We start from the raw sequence: 20337 nt of genomic DNA, 5'->3' as shown, positions 1-20337 counted from the left end.
TGTTTCATTAGATATGCATAGCGTACAACACAGAGGACACGGGGTGGTGAGACCCTGCAGCAAGGGCGCCATTTTACACAGACCCCCCTGAAGACATCAGAGGAAAATGACTTGGATACAGTATATCTGATTGATTTTCCACATGAAAACAAAGCTGTGTGTGTGTGCGTGTGCGTGTGCGTGTGCGTGTGCGTGTACGTGTGCGTGTGTGCGTGTGCGTGTGCTTGTGTGTGTGTGTGTGTGTGTGTGTGTGTGTGTGTGTGTGTGTGTGTGGCACCTAACAGTAAAGTTGGAAGTGCACCTCCCCACTTAACACCCAGAGGATTTTCAGTGGACTCCGAGGGTCGGAATATCAACCGGATTCTATTTATGAAAGTTCTCCCTAGATAGCAAACCTGTTACACAAGTTCAAAAGGAAATATGGGAACTTCTTAAAGTGGAGGCATATATTAAGAAAAGCCCTTATTGTGCCTCCATATTAGAAAGCCCTCCTACAATATGGAGCAGCCCGGGGCTTTTTTTAATATATGCCTTCCCTCCAACTTGTGAAATCAAAGGAATATTTGATTTTTAAAATCCTCGCTTCTGCCTTCGACTTCTCTGCTGTTTTTTTTTTTTCCTGACGAGTCCAGGAGTTCACTTATGCTTTCCTGGAGAGGCCTCTGCCACTTCTGCAGGCTGCCCCCCCCCTCTCTCTCTCAATTCAATTCAATTCAATAGCCTCTCTCTCTCTCTTTCTCTCTTTCTCTCTCTCTCTCCTTTCTCCCTCTTCTCTCACACTATTTTGCTTTTTGCTTTTACTGCTGTTCCATTTTCCTTTTGGTTATGAAGTTTCATCGGGTGCTTTTTGGCAGTATAGTATTTTTTTGTTCTCTCTCTCTCTCTCTATCCCTCTCTCTCTCGTGTCTTAGCCTCTAACTTCTTCCTTTTGTTCCCTGCAGCGTTCCGGCACAACGAGTGTCCAGACCCCGGCGTTCCGGTGAACGGCCGGCGTTTCGGCGACAGCCTGCAGCTGGGCAGCTCCATCTCCTTCCTGTGCGAGGAGGGCTTCGTCAAGACCATGGGCTCCCAGACCGTCTCCTGCATCCTGAAGGACGGCAACGTGGTGTGGGACAACGCCGTGCCGCGATGCGAAGGTCAGCACCTTTAACGTGTCCGTTCAGTCCATAACGCTCGGTCAGACTCGCTGTGGAGTCCTTTTAAAGGGGCCGTTCCCACCATTACGTGTCCACAACAACATCCGGTCAGATTCACTGTCGAGTTCTTTTAAGGCGAGACACGGCAGGTGAAAATACTGTTTTTGTGACCTCCGGTCAATTTCGAGATTTTGAGCTAGTTTGCTACTTTAGCATGTATTCTACCACCCTACTACAACAACAAAGTCCGATTTGCACATTTAAGTGTTTATTTCACGAACTTTTGTCTACTCGCGCCTGTATATTTCTCCTAATTTTACCAAAAGTTCCCATTCTAAAGTGTCATGTACTACCGTGATCGTGATCCAAATCATATCGTGTTTGATACCGTTTGAAAGCCCTGCTTCTCCTACAAGACGCTATGCTATCCAAATATGGGCATTTCCTTTGTATTAGCAACCAATCGCGAAAGTTCAAAGACGAGTCTAAGCTGAGAACGCATTTCATTGGCTGTGTTTCAAGGCTGTTTTCTCAAAACGAGTTTTCCCCCACACGCCATGCAAAGGATCTCCACTTCTGCAGCACCTACATACACCAAACTTTCCAGTCTAATTCCTAACTATATTAGGAAGATATTTACAGAGGGATTTGTTGATATAGCATTCTTGGCATGATTTACATGACTTTATATGCCTAAAAATAGGGCGAAAATCCACTTTTTAAGCCAATTGGCAGTATTTTCTGATTTACTGGAAAACAAAAGAAGATATTCATAATCCCCTCTGTAAATGTTTTTTTATTTGATATATTAACACAACAAAAAAATAATTTTCAACCTGGCTTTTTCCAATGGTCAGATCCTTCGCATCAAAATATATGCAAAGTAGCGCATATTTAATGAGATATAGCCTAATTAGCATATTTAAACATTCAATTAAAGAAAACTTGCAATACATTTTATTCTCCTATTTATGTGAGTATTCAACTGGTAAAGTTTCATGAAGATATCTTTAAGTTTAAAATTTTCCCCTATTCACCTGGGGTGTCTCGCCTTAAAGGGGCCATTCTCACCTTTACGTGTCCACAACGTCCGGTCAGACTCACTGTAGTCCTTGAGTCTTCTCATCAGAGCAATAACAATGAGAACGATATCGGCAAAAAAGTATGACTAGCAGCTAATATAAAGAGTGACAACGTCTATGCATTAACAACATAAAGAATGATACCGCTTGGATCAGGTTCAGAACGATTTTGAGAATGATGAAACGGCTAACAGCCAATAAGAATCCATCCCATTTCAGACATCACATTCATCAACACGAGGACAGACTTTCCTTATCTTTAGTCAGTGTGGACACTCATGTTGTCATAGTTACAGCTATCTCTATCGTTATGGTTCCTGGTGTGTCAATATGCCTATTCTCTGGCAGCAGATATGATGTAGTGTCTCTAAAGTGTAATGTCAACCATTTGTCCGAAGAAGACCCAGCAGGTTCGAAACGCTAAATATGGGAGCTTAAAGCAGTGGTGCGAACATTACATTCTTTTATAATAGCCTTGCACTGACCAGACCAATCTCAACTGGTGAATTCAGATGGTATTGACTAAGAGTGGGGGTAATTGCCCCAATTACTGTTTAGACCTTACAACTGAATAAACAAACAGATGCCTTTCTAATGTACGTATTTGCGTTGGTAAAGAGCATCATCGTGTTCATCAACAACACTAACAGACAAAAATTCAGTTTAAAAGTTTTAGAGTCAACATAGTCTTTACGCTTATTTTAATAAAGTATTTAAATAAAGTATCTGTGTTCTGTGATCAAAGTATCTGGTTTTAAATGCATCGACCGGTAACTCTCTGGGAATAAATCAAAATGGTCTATAATGTCATTGGATTGTCCTCACTTTCCTTAACTTCATATGTCTGGGTTCATTGTACAGTATGTTATGGGATACTGTTGCTGGAACACCAGATTGACTCGTTTGGAGGGACCGTCTGGTTGAGATTTCACCTGACTTGTTCTACACTTATCCTCAGGCCGTAATGCTTCTGTAAGAGTTGGCTAAGATTTGTTTCTGTACTTCACTAACTCTGGTTCAGATTACATCTCAGTACCGTATTGGCATATTTTACTAATATGGATGACTGTGATTTTTCATCTTTCATGTAGTCTCCATTGTAATGCAATTTTCCACCCAGCTGCAGGCTATGCTCTTTACCCATGCTTATTGCACGCGTCTAAGGAGGAAGCCAACTTGTGCACTGAAATGATTCAGACTTATTCATATATCGCAGAACTTTTGAGGTGAAGCCTCGACAGTCACAGTCGTTTCTACTTTGTTGCAATGAAGTATTAAAGTGTGCTTAATATTTTCATGATGCTCCCCAATCAAATACATAATTAAACCTGAACTCTCTGTAATTAAATTAACACAAAAGCATTTTTCAATAAGTTCCTGGCAAGCAGGCAAGAATATGCATGAGAGAGAGAGAGAGAGAGAGAGAGAGATGCAGGAAAGGAAGAAGAGAAAGTTTAGCCAAACAATTCAGGAACTTCATAAATTAATTCGTATTGTGTTGCAGTCTGTGGTTGATGAAATATATTCCTCATCTATGCAATATGCATGCATGCAAAATCAGTCGTATATACAATCTTGACAATCTTAACAAAAATGTCTCCTTATGTGAAGAAATAGACACTTTAAATGTGATCTCAAAAATCATTTCAAAATATAAAATATGGGTGCGGGTCTAAAAAGGCTCCATAAGTGTCATCTCTCAGTCATACAATACAAAAATATGCAATTTAATCAGCTGATCTAGGAAGAGAGAAGCCATTATGGCATGTTGGCTGGCCAAAGGCTGATTGAATCACTTAAAAACACCATTCAGCTTTGACTGAATCGCTTTACAAAAAAGTTCAGCATTTAGTGCAGCCTCCCCATGCCTGAGACATCTGAGCCGGTCTGCAGTGAGCTGAGTGAAGTGTGTTGGACGGCACCGCTGTTCCCCGCCATCCTTCTCCGCCAGCCTGGCGATCCAGCAGAGGAGTGTGTTTTAATGGATGAGCGCTATACTCCCACCAGTGGCACGGCTCATCCTAGTCAAGCTGCAGTATGCAAAGCACAGCGCTATTAAAACTCATGCCTCTTCTGCTCTCGACACGCGCCAGAGACGCGGTCCTCGGTGGATAATCAATCAGCCGGAGGTCTTTATCAAATTACGCCTCTCAAAGATGTCCTTCAGCGCACGGGGATGTTTTATCATTCTATTCACTGTCCCTTTTCCCATCTGGAGGAATGAGCGTAAGGGTAAGGAATACGTTTCATCTGGAGGAACGAGCTTAAGTTTCATCTGGAGGAATGAGTTTAAGAGTAGGGAATAAGTTGGAGGATAAGAGTAAGGAATAAGGACAAGAGTAGGGAATACGTTTGAGACTCTGGGATATCTCTGTAATACAGTACAATTTCCTCTTCCTCCCTCTGTTCATCTCCTCTTCTCCTCCTCTTCCTCCTCTCCTCCTGTCCTCCCTTCTCTCCTCTCTTCCTCTCCTCCATTCTTCCTCTTCTCATGTCCTCTGTTCATCTTTTTCACCCATTTCCTCTCCTTTCCTCTGATCTTCTCCTCTTTCCTCTCCTTTGTTCTCCTATCCGTTCCTATCATATCCTCTGTTATCCTCTCCTCTGTTTTCTTCTCCTCTAATATTTTCACTCTTTCCCCCTCTTCTATCTCTCCTCTTCTCATTCTGACTGTTGTTTTTTTTGGCTCTCTCCACATATTATGTTATTCTCTCCTTTTTTCATTGCTTTTTCATTCTTTCATTGTTCTCCCATATTATCCACTGCCTTCCCTTTCTTCTTCCTTATTTCCTTTGCTCCTCTCCTCCTCACCTCTCTCCTCTCTTCTTCTCTCATTTCTTCTTCTCCGCTTCTCCCCACTCTTCTGCTATTTCTCTTCTCCTCTTCTCTTTTTTCCTCCTCTTGTCCTCTCTTCTCCTCCTCTCCTCTCCCTCTCCACTCCTGTCGTCCCTCTCTGTCCACTTCAGCTCCGTGTGGAGGGGATTTGAAAGCGCCCAGCGGCATCATCTTGTCCCCTGGCTGGCCAGAGCTTTACAAAGAGGCGCTCAACTGCGAGTGGATCATCGAGGCTCCTCCCGGATACCCCATCAAGATCATCTTTGACAAGTCAGTTGCTATCTCTCAGGCATTAGATAAAGGAATGTTTAGCCTCTCTCTCACTCTTTCACTCTCTCCTCTATCTACTCTCTCTCTCTCTCTCTCTCTCTCTCTCTCTCTCTCTCTCTCTAATAAGTGTCAATCTCTCAGTCTGTCTCCCTCCACATCTCAGTCCCCATGTTTTGATGCCACCACTTAAGTGACTGAAAAGATACTTTCAAAGAAGCATTAAATGTGTTGAATTTGACAAATTGACATTGATAGCAGTTGTCTTTGAATGTCATAGAACATCCATTCTCAGCAGGTGGCTACTCGGAGAAGGAAACGAGTGATGCTGTAAACTGGGTGTGCTACTGGTGATAAGTGTGTTGCAGTTCAAAATGAACTGATCATAAAACTAATGAAAGAAAAAACTGATTTGTTTTTGTTTGGCTTGTGGAGAAGACCTACTTCCACAGATTTGATTGACTTTCCTCTCTCTCTCTCTCTCTCTCTCTCTTCTCTCTCTCTCTCTCTCTCAGTTGAATCTTTTTTCTTATCCCTGTGTTTGCCACCATGTTAAATATTTAAACTTGAAGATATTTCCCCGGTGCATAGCCCATTAAAATTATTAATCATTGCTTTGCTGAACACCCACTGACTATTACTGGAGATGGGTAACGACACAAAGCGCCACCACCAGCTGTCTCTGTCCTGGATACACACATGACACACACACACACACACACACACACACACACACACACACACACACACACACATCTCCCCGCCACTGCAAGGATTAGATAGACAATTGGCTTTCTATGCCCAAATGAGCAGAGGGATTCATATCATCTGGCGCGATGCGAGCGAGGCGACGCGACAGGACGCGCGGAGCGCCTCAAACGAGCGCGTCTCATCTCGTCCCTCTCAGACGCACGGCGTCTTGGTTTCCTCCGCGGCCTCGTGGGAGGCCAGAGCGCCGCGGAGAGAGAGAGAGAGAGAGACAGAGAGAGAGAGAGAGAGAGAGAGAGAGAGAGAGAGAGAGAGAGAGAGAGAGAGAGAGAGAGAGAGTAAACACAACACAAATGTTTGTTGCTCTTTGATTTTAAGTGGCATCAATAAAACATGGAGTTCTGCTCCATTTAAGGGCCTGATGTGTTTTTATTTTATTTTATTTAGCATGATCAGATTAGAGATCAAAAGTGGCACACAGACACACACGTTAGATGTGATGTGATGCTCGTGTACACGCACACACACACACACACACATACACACAGTCACACACACACACACACACACACGCGCGCGCACGTGATGTGATGTGATCTTTTTCTGGCTCAAGCGCGAGACTGCAAGCTAATGTAAGCACAGACGCACACAGACACATACACACACAGCTGCACACACACGCACACACAGGCATACACACACACAGCTTCACACACAAGCCCACAAAGATGAAGGCCGCTTCACTTAGTGTTGTTTTTAGTAGATATTCATTGACTCTGAAGGCACGCACTCTGCGGCCATACATACTGTGTGTGTATGTGTGTGTGTGTGTGTGTGTGTGTGTGTGTGTGACTGACTGACTGCAGTGATGTGCACTCGTCCCTAACCTGCGCTCAATGACTCCGATGAATCAAACCTGTAATGGCTGACACTTCAACACATGTAGCTGTTCTTACAATAAAGCCATGAGCTTTGAGCCATTCATTTAGATTGAAAAGGAGAAGAAAGACCGAGAGAAAGATAGATGGAGAGAAAGAAAGATGGAGAGAATAAAAACAGAGAGAAAGAAAGATGGAGAGAATGTCAGGGTTATTCTTTAACAGCTGGTTGTCAGTTCCTGGAAAAAAAGTGTACAATGGAGTTATTTAATGGGTTTGCACCTAGAGCATCAACAAACCTTGACACTGGGTGTCAAGCATGATAATCAAACACAGGGAGTCTTGATTTCACATATTCTGTCTCCTCTTTCCTGTCTTCCCCTTGTTGTTTTGTTGGTTCTAGGTTCCGCACAGAGGTGAACTATGACGTCCTTGAGGTGCGGGACGGGCGGTTCCCCTCCTCTCATTTGATTGGCAGTTACCAGGGAACCCAGGTGCCCCAGTTCCTGATCAGCACCTCCAACTTCCTGTACCTGCTCTTCTCCACCGACAAGAGCCACTCTGACATCGGCTTCCGCATACGATACGAGAGTACGTACACACACACACACACACACACACACACCCACCCAACAGTACACCCCACATACAGTACTGCACACACCTGTCACTATTTATTTATTCTTGCAACAATGCATATTCGTTATCATTAGCAAATACTATCATATTATTTGTTTTATTTTAAATATTACTTGTTTTCGATCGCACATGTTTTCGATGTTTTCATGCTGTGGCACTTCTGTTGTCGTTGTCATTGCCATTGCCAACTACTGTACATTAGCAACTTAATTGATTGCAATGCAGTTTCCCATTGCCAACCAACAAATTGCTAAATGGGTTAGTAACTATGGTTTTGGGACGCACCCCGGTGTAGTCCCGGATTGTAGTTCCACTTGTTCCGTAGCGCAGTGTGAGAGTGTGTTTGATAGGCTTAAGGAAGTGTAGTTTCCTGTCACTTTGCAACACAGGCTCTTTCCCACACCCTCTGCTAATCCAGGCTTGGCTACACAGGGGATTATTTCCACAACGTGACAGAGAGTTCAAACAGAGAGAGAGAGAGAGAGAGAGAGAGAGAGAGAGAGAGAGAGATAGAGAGAGAGAGATAGAGAGAGGGAGAGAGAGATATATAGATATATAGATAGATAGAGAGAGGGAGAGAGAGAGTTCAAGCAGAGAGAGAGAGAGAGAGAGAGAGAGAGAGAGAGAGAGAGAGAGACTGTAATTACCTCACCTGTGATGTCCCTTGGCCGACCACACTGTTGCAATTACAGGACACAGAAACTAGCGTAGCGCCTTAGCTTCAGTGGCGTACGCTACATGGGCCATATCAGACACTAGCATAGAGTCTTAGCTTCAGTGCCGTACGCTACATGGGCCGTATTAGACTCTAGCGTAGCGCCTTAGCTTCAGTGGCGTACGCTACACGGGCCGTATTAGACTCTAGCGTAGCACCTTAGCTTCAGTGGCGTACGCTACACGGGCCGTATTAGACTCTAGCGTAGCGCCTTAGCTTCAGTGGCGTACGCTACACGGGCCGTATTAGACTCTAGCGTAGCACCTTAGCTTCAGTGGCGTACGCTACACGGGCCGTATTAGACTCTAGCGTAGCGCCTTAGCTTCAGTGGCGTACGCTACACGGGCCGTATTAGACTCTAGCGTAGCACCTTAGCTTCAGTGGCGTACGCTACACGGGCCGTATTAGACTCTAGCGTAGCGCCTTAGCTTCAGTGGCGTACGCTACACGGGCCGTATTAGACTCTAGCGTAGCGCCTTAGCTTCAGTGGCGTACGCTACACGGGCCGTATTAGACTCTAGCGTAGCGCCTTAGCTTCAGTGGCGTACGCTACACGGGCCGTATTAGACTCTAGCGTAGCGCCTTAGCTTCAGTGGCGTACGCTACACGGGCCGTATTAGACTCTAGCGTAGCACCTTAGCTTCAGTGGCGTACGCTACACGGGCCGTATTAGACTCTAGCGTAGCACCTTAGCTTCAGTGGCGTACGCTAAATGAAACATATTAGAGAGCAGTTAGGAATCTCAGTGCAGGTTGTTCTAGCGCCGAGCAGTGCTTTCAATCACAGGCTGTACTCACTAGATATATTGGAGATCCATGAGTAGGGTGATTAGGGAGGAAGATAATGTATACTTAGAGCACATGCATGCCCCATATACTCATACACACTCACAGGTAAACACACACACACACACACACACACACACACACACACACACACACACACACACACATATCACACACATATCACACACACACAAACACACACAAACACCAACTCACACACACACACACACACACACACAGTTTTAATTTCCATGTAGGGCACTCTGTGTGCCTGTCTCAGTGTATTAGCATCAGTTCTAAACGTCCCCTCTCGCTCTCTCTGGGTACAAACAGTGTGTCAATCAGAGTAGGAGAGCAACACAGCGTCTTTGTAGCTCTGATCATGTGACCTGTCAGTGTCAGAGCCATCTCCCGCCGGCTTGATCAGCTAGCACACGTGGCTAATGCGCATTAATCATCCAGTGTCATCAGCTTCAATAGCTCTTTGATGTTGTCTCAACATTAGCTTAGCGCTGATAGTCATGTGCGCTTTGATTCACTGTGTTATCTAGTCTAGCGCGCACTGTAGCGCTGCTGAGGAGATCGTTTTGGCTGACCGTCCAGTTACTTCTTCAAGCCATTTACTCTGTCCGGATATTTTTTGTAGGCTACTGATTTAGCTGTGTTCATTTTAAACGGACATGTAGGCTTGTGTTTTACCTTCTCAAATTGACATTTTTTTAAAGTTTGGATCTTATCTGTTCTTTACTTTCTGGTGACCTGTTTTTATTATGTGTATTTATGTCTGGCTTTTTATTCTTGTTATGTGTATTTTATTGCGTACTGTAAAGCACTTGAAAAAACACCGATTGTATCTGTGAAAAGTGCTAAACAAATGAAAAACTTACTTTCTTACTATACTGTAGGCACCACTTTATCCGTGTTCATATTACATGGATATACGTTGTAGGCTGCTGTTTACCTGTATTCATTTTAAATGATTATACATTGTAGGCTGCTGGTTTGCCTGTGTTCATTTTAAACAGACATACACACTAGAGCTTTACTGTACCTGTGTTCATATTAAACGGACACACACACTAAAGCTTTACCTGTGTTGGCCGCTATACTCCCTGGTCACTCTGCGTTCTTAATCTGCCCTGTCCAGCTCTGCAGCTGCAGTCGGACCACTGTGTGGACCCCGGGATCCCCGTTAACGGCCAGCGTCATGGCAACGACTTCTACGTGGGGGCGCTGGTGACGTTCAGCTGTGATGCGGGCTACACACTGAGTGACCCCGAACCCCTGGAGTGTGAGCCCAACTTCCAGTGGAGCCGCCCGCTGCCCAGCTGTGATGGTACGGAGTGTGTGTGTGTGTGTTTGTGTGTGTGTGTGTGTGTGGAGGTGGATAAATTGGTTGAGAGATACAGTAGATCAGAAGGACACGGGTGGTTTAATACAAATCGCATAATATGCCCGTAAAAGAGGGAGAGAGGAGAGGAGAGGAGAGGAGAGGAGAGGAGAGGAGAGGCGAAGAGATGCGAGAGAGGAGAGGTGGAGAGCAGAGAGGAGAGGAGAGGAGAAGAGGGGAAGATAAGGGGAGCAGAGGAGGGAAGTGGAGAGGAGTGGAGATGAGAGGAGAAGAGAGGAGAAGGGAGAGGAGAGGAAAGGAGGGGTCGATAGGAGAGGATGAGAGGAGAGGGCGGTATGAGTGGAAAAGAGAGGAGAGGAAAGGAGAGGAGATGGTGGTAGTAGAGGAGGAGAATAGAGGAAGGGGTGAGGATGGGGAGGGGGGGGGGGGGGGTGATGCTGAAGAGGAGGGTGTGGGGGCATTTTTAGGCTGAGATGAGCCCCTGTTGTGCTTATTGGTCCATAAATGCGTTATATTTAAGGGTGTTATTGATTGGCGCTGCTGGGTAATGGCGGGAATAATTCCTCTCTATATGTTTGTGTCCTTCAGAGGAGGCACCTTTTAGTGCATCGTCAACGCTGACGGGAGACGCGCCTTGTTTTACTAAACTGCCCGCTCACGCTCTCTCTCTCTCTCTCTCTCTCTCTCTCTCTCTCTCTCTCTCTCTCTCTCTCTCTCTCTCTCTCTCTCTCTCTCTCTCTCTCTCTCTCTCTCTCTCTCTCTCTCTCTCTCTCTCTCTCTCTCTCTCTCTCTCTCTCTCTCTCTCTCTCTCTCTCTCTCTCTCTCTCTCCCCCCCTCATTTCTCCTCTAGCCTTGTGTGGAGGCTTCATTCAAGGCAACACAGGCACCATCTTGTCTCCTGGCTTTCCTGACTTCTACCCACACAACCTCAACTGCACCTGGTTGATCGAATCAGCCCACGGCAAAGGTGGGCTATGGACAGAACACCTGTCAACATTCATACAGTTATAACATTGTTATAAGCACATGAATAAAGGCTCATAAAGCAGTTATGAGCAGAGAGTCTTCATAATCATGCATGGTGTAATCGAGGAATCGATTATGCATAAGTTGCTGAAGATGTTGAACAGTAGCGCTTACTCCACCTCACCTGTGCAGGTGTGCAGTTCATCATCTACCTGTAGAGTGGGAATTCCACTAGTTCCTAGTCCTCGTTCCCTGTGTCACCTGTGCTGGAGTGCAGTTCAAATTGTACCTGTACAGTGTGAAGGCTGACCATATAGAAATACTCCTTGGCCTCTCTCACCTGTGCAGGTGTGCAGTTCACCTTCCACACGTTCCATCTGGAGAGTCCGCACGACTACCTGCTGGTGACGGAGAACGGCAGCTTCTCGGAGCCTCTGTGGCGGCTAACAGGCTCCACCCTCCCTCCGCCTCTCAGTGCGGGGCTCTTCGGCAACTACACCGCTCAGATCCGCTTCCTCTCCGACTTTTCTGTCTCCTACGAGGGCTTCAACATCACCTTTTCAGGTAAGGAGGAGGGATTTAGTTAAAGCACCTTCTCTGGTAAGGGTTTAGCTAACAGCACCTTCTCAGGTAAGGGGGAGGGGTTTAACATCACCTCCTCAGGTAATGGGGAGGGGTTTAACTAACATCACCTTCTCAGGTAAGGGGTCGGGCTTCAACATCACCTTCTAAGGTAAGGGGGAGGGGTTTAGCTAACAGCACCTTCTCAGGTAAGGGTTTAGCTAACAGCACCTTCTAAGGTAAGGGGGAGGGGTTTAGCTAACAGCACCTTCTCAGGTAAGGGTTTAGCTAACAGCACCTTCTAAGGTAAGGGGGAGGGGTTTAACATGACCTTCTCAGGTAAGGGGGAGGGCTTCAAAATGACCTTCTCAGGTAAGGGGATGGGGTTTAACATCATCTTCTCAGGTAAGGAAGGAGGGCCTCAACAGCACCTTCTCAGGTAAGAGGGGAGGGGTTTAACTAACACTACTATCTCAGATAAAGGGGAGGAGTTTAACTAACAGCACCTACTCAGGTAAGAGGGGAGGCGTTTAGCTAACACATACCTTCTCAGGTAAGGGGGAGGGGTTTAGCTAACAGCACTTTCTCAGGTAAAGGGGGTGGGGTTTAACTAACATCACCTTCTGGTTTGACCACAGAGCTTTGTGATGCAGGTTTAGTAAGTGCTGCAGTGAATGAAGTACAACAAACTTTTTCCGTTTGCCTTGAGTTTTCCATAAAATTTGTGAATACTAAGGGACTTCCGGTGAGCCACGCTGCGAAATGGTCTTGCCACACTGAGCTCCTGCCACATTTTCCCCTTTTTTGACGCTTATTACTTTAAAAGTGTAGTTTTTACTTCAGACACCACACCCGAACTTCTCTGAACGATGCCGAACAAAAATCCTGCGAGTTCTCCACAAAAACAGCAAGAAATTGTCAACAAACGCTTTAAAGCTAGTTTGCCACACGAGGACATAGCATTGCTAATCAAACAGACAGTGGAGACAGAACGAGAGACTCTGCGTCAGGTGGTAGGTTCCATGCTAACCGTGACCCTAGACAAAGCACTGTCGCCACTCAGCGCTTGTATCTCCGAAAACGGAGCCCTGCTACGTTCGCTTCAAGACAACATCGATTGCCAAGCAGCTAAAGTTGAGACGCTAACCACTAAAGTAGATGGCCTCCAAGGCTCTATTCGCCAAGTGAAAAGAGAAGCAAACCACTGCATAACTGAACTGAGAAAACTGCAACTAAAGACTGACGAGCTGGAAGACAGAGGTAGACGAAACAACATCCGAATCGTGAACTTGCCTGTGGGAGTGGAGGGCGAGGATGCCGCTGGGTACCTGAAAACCATGCTGCCTGTATGGATCCCTGACTTAGCAAAGACGACAACATTACCACTAGAGATTGATAGAGCCCATCGAGTGTACACTAAGTCTTCCCAAGCCAACACGATGATTTTCCGACTTCTTCGGTATCCTGACCGTCAAGCGATTTTGCAAGGTGCAAGGAAGGCTAAACCCCGTCTCCCGAATGGCCCTAAATTGGAATTCTACGCCGATTACAGTGCAGGCACGGCCCGGAGAAGAAGTGCCTTCAAAGGTCTACGAGCCCGATGTCGCCAGATGGGAATAGACACCTTTCTGAACTACCCAGCTATCCTGCGGATTAAAATCAACGGCGAAACCAAATCATTCAATTCTGCTGAGGAAGCTGAACAGTTTATGTCAGACTATGATGCCAGACCTGGATCAAGCCAGCTAACCCGTTTTGATCCAATCGCTCCAGCTGAACCAGCGAATACAGGGCCAGGATCTGAAGGGCAAGTTACACTTGATATGGAGAGTTGATGGTTTAGTTTGACTGTGCAGTATATGGCCTATGTTAGCCCGTTCAGTTTATGCAAAGGGGACAGTTCATGTTGCTAAATGCAGTTCCACTAATAATCTGGCTAACCGAGGGCATACAACATTAGGTCAGGAATAGAATAGCCTACTTTGTTGTCTTGAATTTAAGTGACTAGCGTTATCGGTGCTAGTTTCGTTTTTGCTGTTTCAATTCCGTATCCAAACAGGATGTATTTTCTCTTGTACTATGATGCAGTTATTTTACTTTCTACCGCCATGTTTCATTTTATAGTAAAACTACACTTTGTCAGTTTTATTTTTGCTTAAGGGGGATGGTTAGGCACAAGTTCATTGTTAATAGACTTCGCCACGTGAATGTCACGGACGCTAGCTATAGAGGGGTTTGAGGGAGGGGTGGGGGTGTGGCTGCGGCCACACATAAACCAACACATGGAAACTTGTATATTTCAATTGTCTGAATATGTAACTCTTATTGCCAGTCAGGGTGATTTTGCACACGCTGTTTTTTGTAGAAGCCTGTTTATTTTGTTTCGTTTAATATTTGATGATAATGGGTAACCACACCATACTTTCCCTTAACGTCAAGGGGCTGAATTCACCTTTCAAACGCGCCAGTGTTCTAGATTTTCTACGTAGGCATAACATAGATGTAGCGCTCTTGCAGGAGACACACCTTAGACCAAAAGATGTAACTAGAATGCAAAATAAGCACTATAAACCCATCGTGGCCTCAGGAGATGGCTCTCACACCAAAGGTGTTCTGATACTAATGAAACGGAACTTAACTCTCCAAATTGAAAAAATAAGCTCTGATGCATCAGGGAGGTTAGCTTACTGTTGTGCTTCTGTACAGGGAGAAAAGCTAGCTTTTGTGACAGTTTATGCTCCGACCATATATGATAAATCTTTCTTCCCAAATTTAACAAAAGAGCTGCTTTCTTTGAACGACTATCTTTTAATTATTGGAGCAGATATGAATACCTTTATTGATAGAAACCTAGACAGGTCTCATGCCAACATTTCAACAATTCAAGCCACTGCATCGGATGCTTTAAAGCACTTTTGTAAGAGTCTGGATTTGATAGATATTTGGAGAATACATAATCCAACTATTAAGAACTTTACCTTTTATTCAGCTGCTCATAAAATGTCGTCTAGAATAGATTTTATTTTATCATCATCAAAACTGGGTCAGTATGTTAAGTCAGTTAATATATGTCCACGCTACATGTCAGACCACAATCCAGTTATTGTTACTTTCGATCTCTTTCCCATGCATAGAAAACCAACAAGGTGGAGATTCAACACAACTCTCCTTCAAAATGAAGAATATCTCACTCAATTAAATTTGAAATTAAAAGAATTCATTGACATTAATATCAGTAGCGTTTCTAACCCCATGTTTGTATGGGCTGTGGTCAAGGGTTTCATAAGGAACAATGCTATCAGTTTTTGTACACATCTTAAGAAATTGAAAGCACTCAGAATAAAAGACTTGGAGTTAGAGTGTCAATGTTTGGAAAGGGATTTGAATTCTAGATACTCTGAGGAAAAAGATGTGCAACTTAAAATTAAACAGTCAGAACTAAATGATTTGGTTAAACAGAGAGTTGAATACTTAATGCATGTAACTAAACATAAGTATTATTCAGAGAGTAGTAAACCAAGCAAACTCCTCGCATTGACACTCAAGAAACAAGAGAATAAAATGTATATTTCTGCTATCCGCAACCCTCTTAAAGGGACTGTAACAGCACCACATGATATAAATGATACTTTCAGGACCTTTTTTACAAACTTATACTCATCTGAATTCTCACCATCCCAGGACCAATTTGATGATTTTTTTAGCAACATTGAACTTCCAGGTCTCTCCACCGATGAACTTGAAAAACTAGATTCCCCAATTACTTTAGAGGAGCTCCACCAAGCCTTAAAGCTTACTAATAAAGGTCGTTCCCCTGGCATTGATGGACTACCGGCGGAATTACTTCTGACGTGCTGGGAAATATTGGGACCATTATGGCTTGATGTGCTAAATCATGCAATAGAAAATGGCAGCTTTCTTAAAGATATTAACATGTCACTCATAACCCTGTTAGGAAAGCCAGGTAAAGACCCTATGGAATGTGCAAATTACCGTCCCATCTCATTGATAAATGCAGACCTGAAAATATATGCCAAAGCGCTGGCCCTACGCCTTGAGAAAGTAGTGGGCAGGCTGATTCACATGGATCAGACCGGCTTTATGAAAGAACGTCTAGCATCTGATAATATAAGGCGGCTTCTTCATATTATTGATGAGACAGGGAAAACATCTTCCCCTAATGGATTGTTTTTTCTGGATGCTCAAAATGCATTTGACCGATTGGAATGGAAGTACTTGTGGAGAGCTCTGGAAGAATTCAAATTTGGTCCAAATTTTATTAGAATGATCCAAATCTTATATGCTAACCCATCTGCGAGAGTTTTTACAGGTGGGATTTCCTCTGACCCATTTGGCATATTTCGTGGGACGAGGCAGGGATGTCCTCTTTCCCCACTTCTTTTTAATCTTTCAATTGAACCCTTGGCCCAGTTTATACGTCAAAATAATATTTCAACACCAATAACAATAGGTCCTTCACAACATCACATATCCCTATATGCTGATGATGCATTGATTTATATATCTGATATTCAGTCCTCCTTACCAAAGATCATGAGTACGCTGGACAATTTTGGGAAACTTTCAGGCTTTAAAACTAATCTTAAAAAATCAGTTCTCATGCTTCTCAATGTGGACAAAAATGAGCTGGCTGTTCCTTCTGACATTGTGGTGGCTGACCAAGTGTCCTATTTAGGTGTTCAGATAACATCAACTCTATCATCTATTTCCAAGATTAATTATTGTGCTATTTTGAAGAAAATAGAAAATGATATTAATAGATGGATGCCACTTCCATCATCAACACCTAGTCGAATTTCGGTCATTAAAATGAATATCTTACCCCGAGTTAACTTCATTAGTTCAATGATACCTCTGCCCCCTCCAGTGGACTACTGGAAAAAACTAGATACTCTACTTAGGTCTTTTGTATGGAATAAGAGGCGTCCACGGATAAAATGGTCAATGTTACAACAACCCAAACTCCAAGGAGGTTGGGCTCTTCCAAATTTCAAGCTATATCATTGGTCCTTTATATTGCAGCATAGTAGACACTGGTTTAGCTTAAATGCACAAACCTCCTGGATTGAAATTGAAAGAGCTCTTGTGGCCCCAATAAGACTTCAGGATTACTTATTTTCAGGTATTTCAGCTAGACAATCTTCCTTACGGTGTGGTCCCATTGTATCTTATTTGTTGAAAACCTTCAAACTGGTAGAAAAATATTTGGGTGTGGAAGTAAAATGGCACAAACACTCCCCACTATGGTTGAATCGATGTTTGCTGTCTGGGAATAAAACATTTAATCAAGGTCCATGGGCGCATACAGCTATACATGTACTAAACGACATTAATGGAGAGAACTCTTTATTGAGTTTTGGTGACCTGGTCTCTCTTTATGGTATCCCTACTCATTCACTGTTTCACTATTTTAAGTTGCGATCAGCCCTTAGATCATGTAACATCCAATGGGGCTCCAATTTAAAATTGCATCCTATTGTAGAATTTATACAAAGAGCACCCAGAAGGATAGTCTCATTTATTTACACTCAATTGCTGGCACATCTTGGAACCTCTGACTATTTTGTTAAAGACTGGAAGAAAGATGTAGGAAATCTACAGGGAGACATCGATTGGGAAGCTGTATGGGACAATGTCACCAATTCGTCAAAAAATCCAAACCATAAATTTATTCATTTTAATATGTCACCGCACCTATTTGACCCCCCAAAGAAGATATTTGATGGGTTTAGCTCCCCATCCCTATTGTACCTTTTGCCCACATGGTAATGTAGGGAGTTTCATGCACTCTTTATGGAGCTGCCCAGAGGTTTATTCTTTTTGGAATAGTGTAATCAATATCATATCCGATTTAACAGACATCATATTTCCAATGGACCCTGCATTGCATCTTTTGCTTGATGATTCACAGTTTTGCATCACAGAGAAAACACGGAAACTTTGGTTAGCAGGTATGACCGCAGCCAAAAAAATAGTGGTTCAGAGATGGCTTCCACCCCATGATCTTTCTGTAAAACACTGGTTGTATACTGTATTAGACATTATGCACCTAGAACTTTCCTCAGCAAGAATTAACCATGCAAAGCCTTCTACTATCAATAATTGGCTACATGGCATTGCTATGATTAAAGAGTTGCTCCTGTAAAAGCTTTCTTTCTTTGTTGATGATTTGTATGATCTTTTTTTTACTCCGCTGACTAATGCGGATCCATGTGTTGGTAAGGGATTGGGTGGGATGGGGGGGGGGGGGGGGGGGCAAAATGCTTTGTACTGTGTACTTTGTATTGTGTTGAAAAGTCAATAAAAATTTGTGAATACTTGCAAAAGGTTTGAGGAGATAGTTTTCTGCGAACATGGTGGGATTTGGACAAAGAGTTATTGTTGAGATCAAATGTTTTCACAAAATTGATCATTGTTCAGACCAAATTTGCCGCAAACGTGTGCCTCTTTTCAAGGACTTTGAACGCACCTCAGGATTTCACCAAAGTTTTAGCCTGTGCTGTAGTTGAGCAGGTTCACACGCTAGCATTGAACTGAAGTGAATCAAAGTCATTTTCAGACCATTACTGTATTATGGCAGCTGGGGGCAGTTATTATTCTTATCATTGTTATTTTGATTTCTCCAGGCAGACAGCTCTTAACCTTTTCTCCCATGTTGCTTTTGAAAACTGTTTGGCTTTTAGAGATGATTTGAGGCCTTGATAGGTCTGTGTGACCTCCAAACTTTAAAGTATAAAAACTTTCCTTCAGAAAAAAAAAACGAGTATAACAAACTTCATGAGCTTGCAGGGCGGAATGTGTTGTGAGGTTTAGAGAAGGCTCCAAGGTTGCCTTAACCAGAATAAAAAAGTTGCTCTGACATTTTCCTCCGCAGCATGTAGGAGTGGCAACCTGGATAACATGCCATTATCTCCACCTTCCTCTCTCTACCTCTGCTCACCTGTGTCTGTCTTCAGCCTTCTCCTCTTCTGTGTCTTTATATTTCACTCTCTTTTCGTCATCTCTCTCTCTCTGTATCTTACTATACATCACTCTTTTCTTCATCTCTCGCTTTCTGTGTCTTTATACATCATTCTCTTCTCTTCATCCCTCTCTTTCTGTCTTTATACATCATTCTCTTCTCTTCATCCCTCTCTTTCTGTCTTTATACATCTCACTCTTGTCTTTGTCTCTTTCTTTCTCATTCTACATCACTCCTGTTTCTCCCCACCCTATTCTGTATGCTGTAAAAGAGGAAGGCCTGTGCATTGTGTGGCTGTGAGATGTTCCATGTGAAGAAGAGGACAGGGTGTAGAGTAGACTGTACTCATTTTGTCGCTAGTTCCTTTGTCTTGCACCTGTGCTATTTTACTCCTGAAAACTGTCCTGATCCGCTAATGTAGTGAATGGTGCAGTAATGTGAACAACTACATGCTAGCTCTCTCTCTCCCTCTCTCTCTCTCTCTCTCTCTCTCTCTCTCTCTCTCTCTCTCTCTCTCTCTCTCTCTCTCTCTCTCTCTCTCTCTCTCTCTCTCTCTCTCTCTCTCTCTCTCTCTGTTTTGAATAGTATTGTGAATGCTGTATGTAGTGTATATACCAGCCACAGTAGATGTCATTCTAAATATGGCAACTCTTATCTCCTCCTCTCTCCTTCACTCTCTTCTCATGTCTTCACTTTTCCTCTTTCTTCCTCAACTCCTCTTCTCTTCTCCTCTATTCGCTTCTCCTCTCCTCTCCTCTCCTCTCTCCTCCTCCTCTCTCCCCTCTTCAGAGTATGATCTGGAGCCGTGTGAGGACCCTGGTGTGCCTCCGTTCAGCACGCGGAAAGGGCTGCAGTTTGGGGTGGGCGACGCGCTCATGTTCTCCTGCTTCCCCCAGTACCGGCTGGAGGGGCGGCCAAGGTGGTGTGCCTGGGGGGGCGGAGGAGGGTGTGGAGCTCACCTCTGCCCCGCTGCGTAGGTAAGTGGACACACACACACACACACACACACACACACACACACACACACACACACACACACACACACACACACACACACTCAGGCAAGCACACACGCGCACGGACACACACACACACACACACACACACACACACACACACACACACACACACCACACACACACACCATAGTCACACAAGTATTGTCAGTAAGGCCAAATCTATATCAATCTGGCTCCGTTCAGTCAGTCTTAGCAACGCGTCAGAAGATTATTCAGAAATGCCAGCCACACATCTATTCTTAAACACACAGACAGAGCGACAAAATGGTGCATTTCCCATGGAGGGGCTGAGGGAAATCACAGAATAGATGCCAGGCCAGGCCACCCTCCCTGTAATTAGAGGGAACTAGACGACTGTCGGCCCTTCATTTGGAAAGTAATTTGTTAACGTTATGACTCTGACATTCTGCTGG

General features: G+C 44.1%; 1 protein-coding gene across 1 annotated transcript in view; it reads left to right on the top strand.

Annotated features, from left to right (window-relative positions):
- The window catches only part of csmd2 (CUB and Sushi multiple domains 2), a 398565-nt gene that overhangs the window by 238733 nt on the left and 139495 nt on the right, over positions 1-20337 (top strand). Inside the window, 8 exon segments of the mRNA XM_062529179.1 lie at positions 942-1136; positions 5185-5323; positions 7310-7497; positions 10193-10381; positions 11247-11363; positions 11711-11926; positions 19695-19820; positions 19823-19882. Of these exon segments, the coding sequence (XP_062385163.1) occupies positions 942-1136; positions 5185-5323; positions 7310-7497; positions 10193-10381; positions 11247-11363; positions 11711-11926; positions 19695-19820; positions 19823-19882 (1230 nt within the window).

This window comes from Sardina pilchardus, chromosome 24, assembly GCF_963854185.1.
Source record: "Sardina pilchardus chromosome 24, fSarPil1.1, whole genome shotgun sequence".
In the NCBI taxonomy this organism is placed as follows: domain Eukaryota; kingdom Metazoa; phylum Chordata; class Actinopteri; order Clupeiformes; family Clupeidae; genus Sardina; species Sardina pilchardus.
The sequence above is the reverse complement of the archived record's forward strand: the minus strand, read 5'-3'. Positions and strand labels throughout refer to the sequence as shown.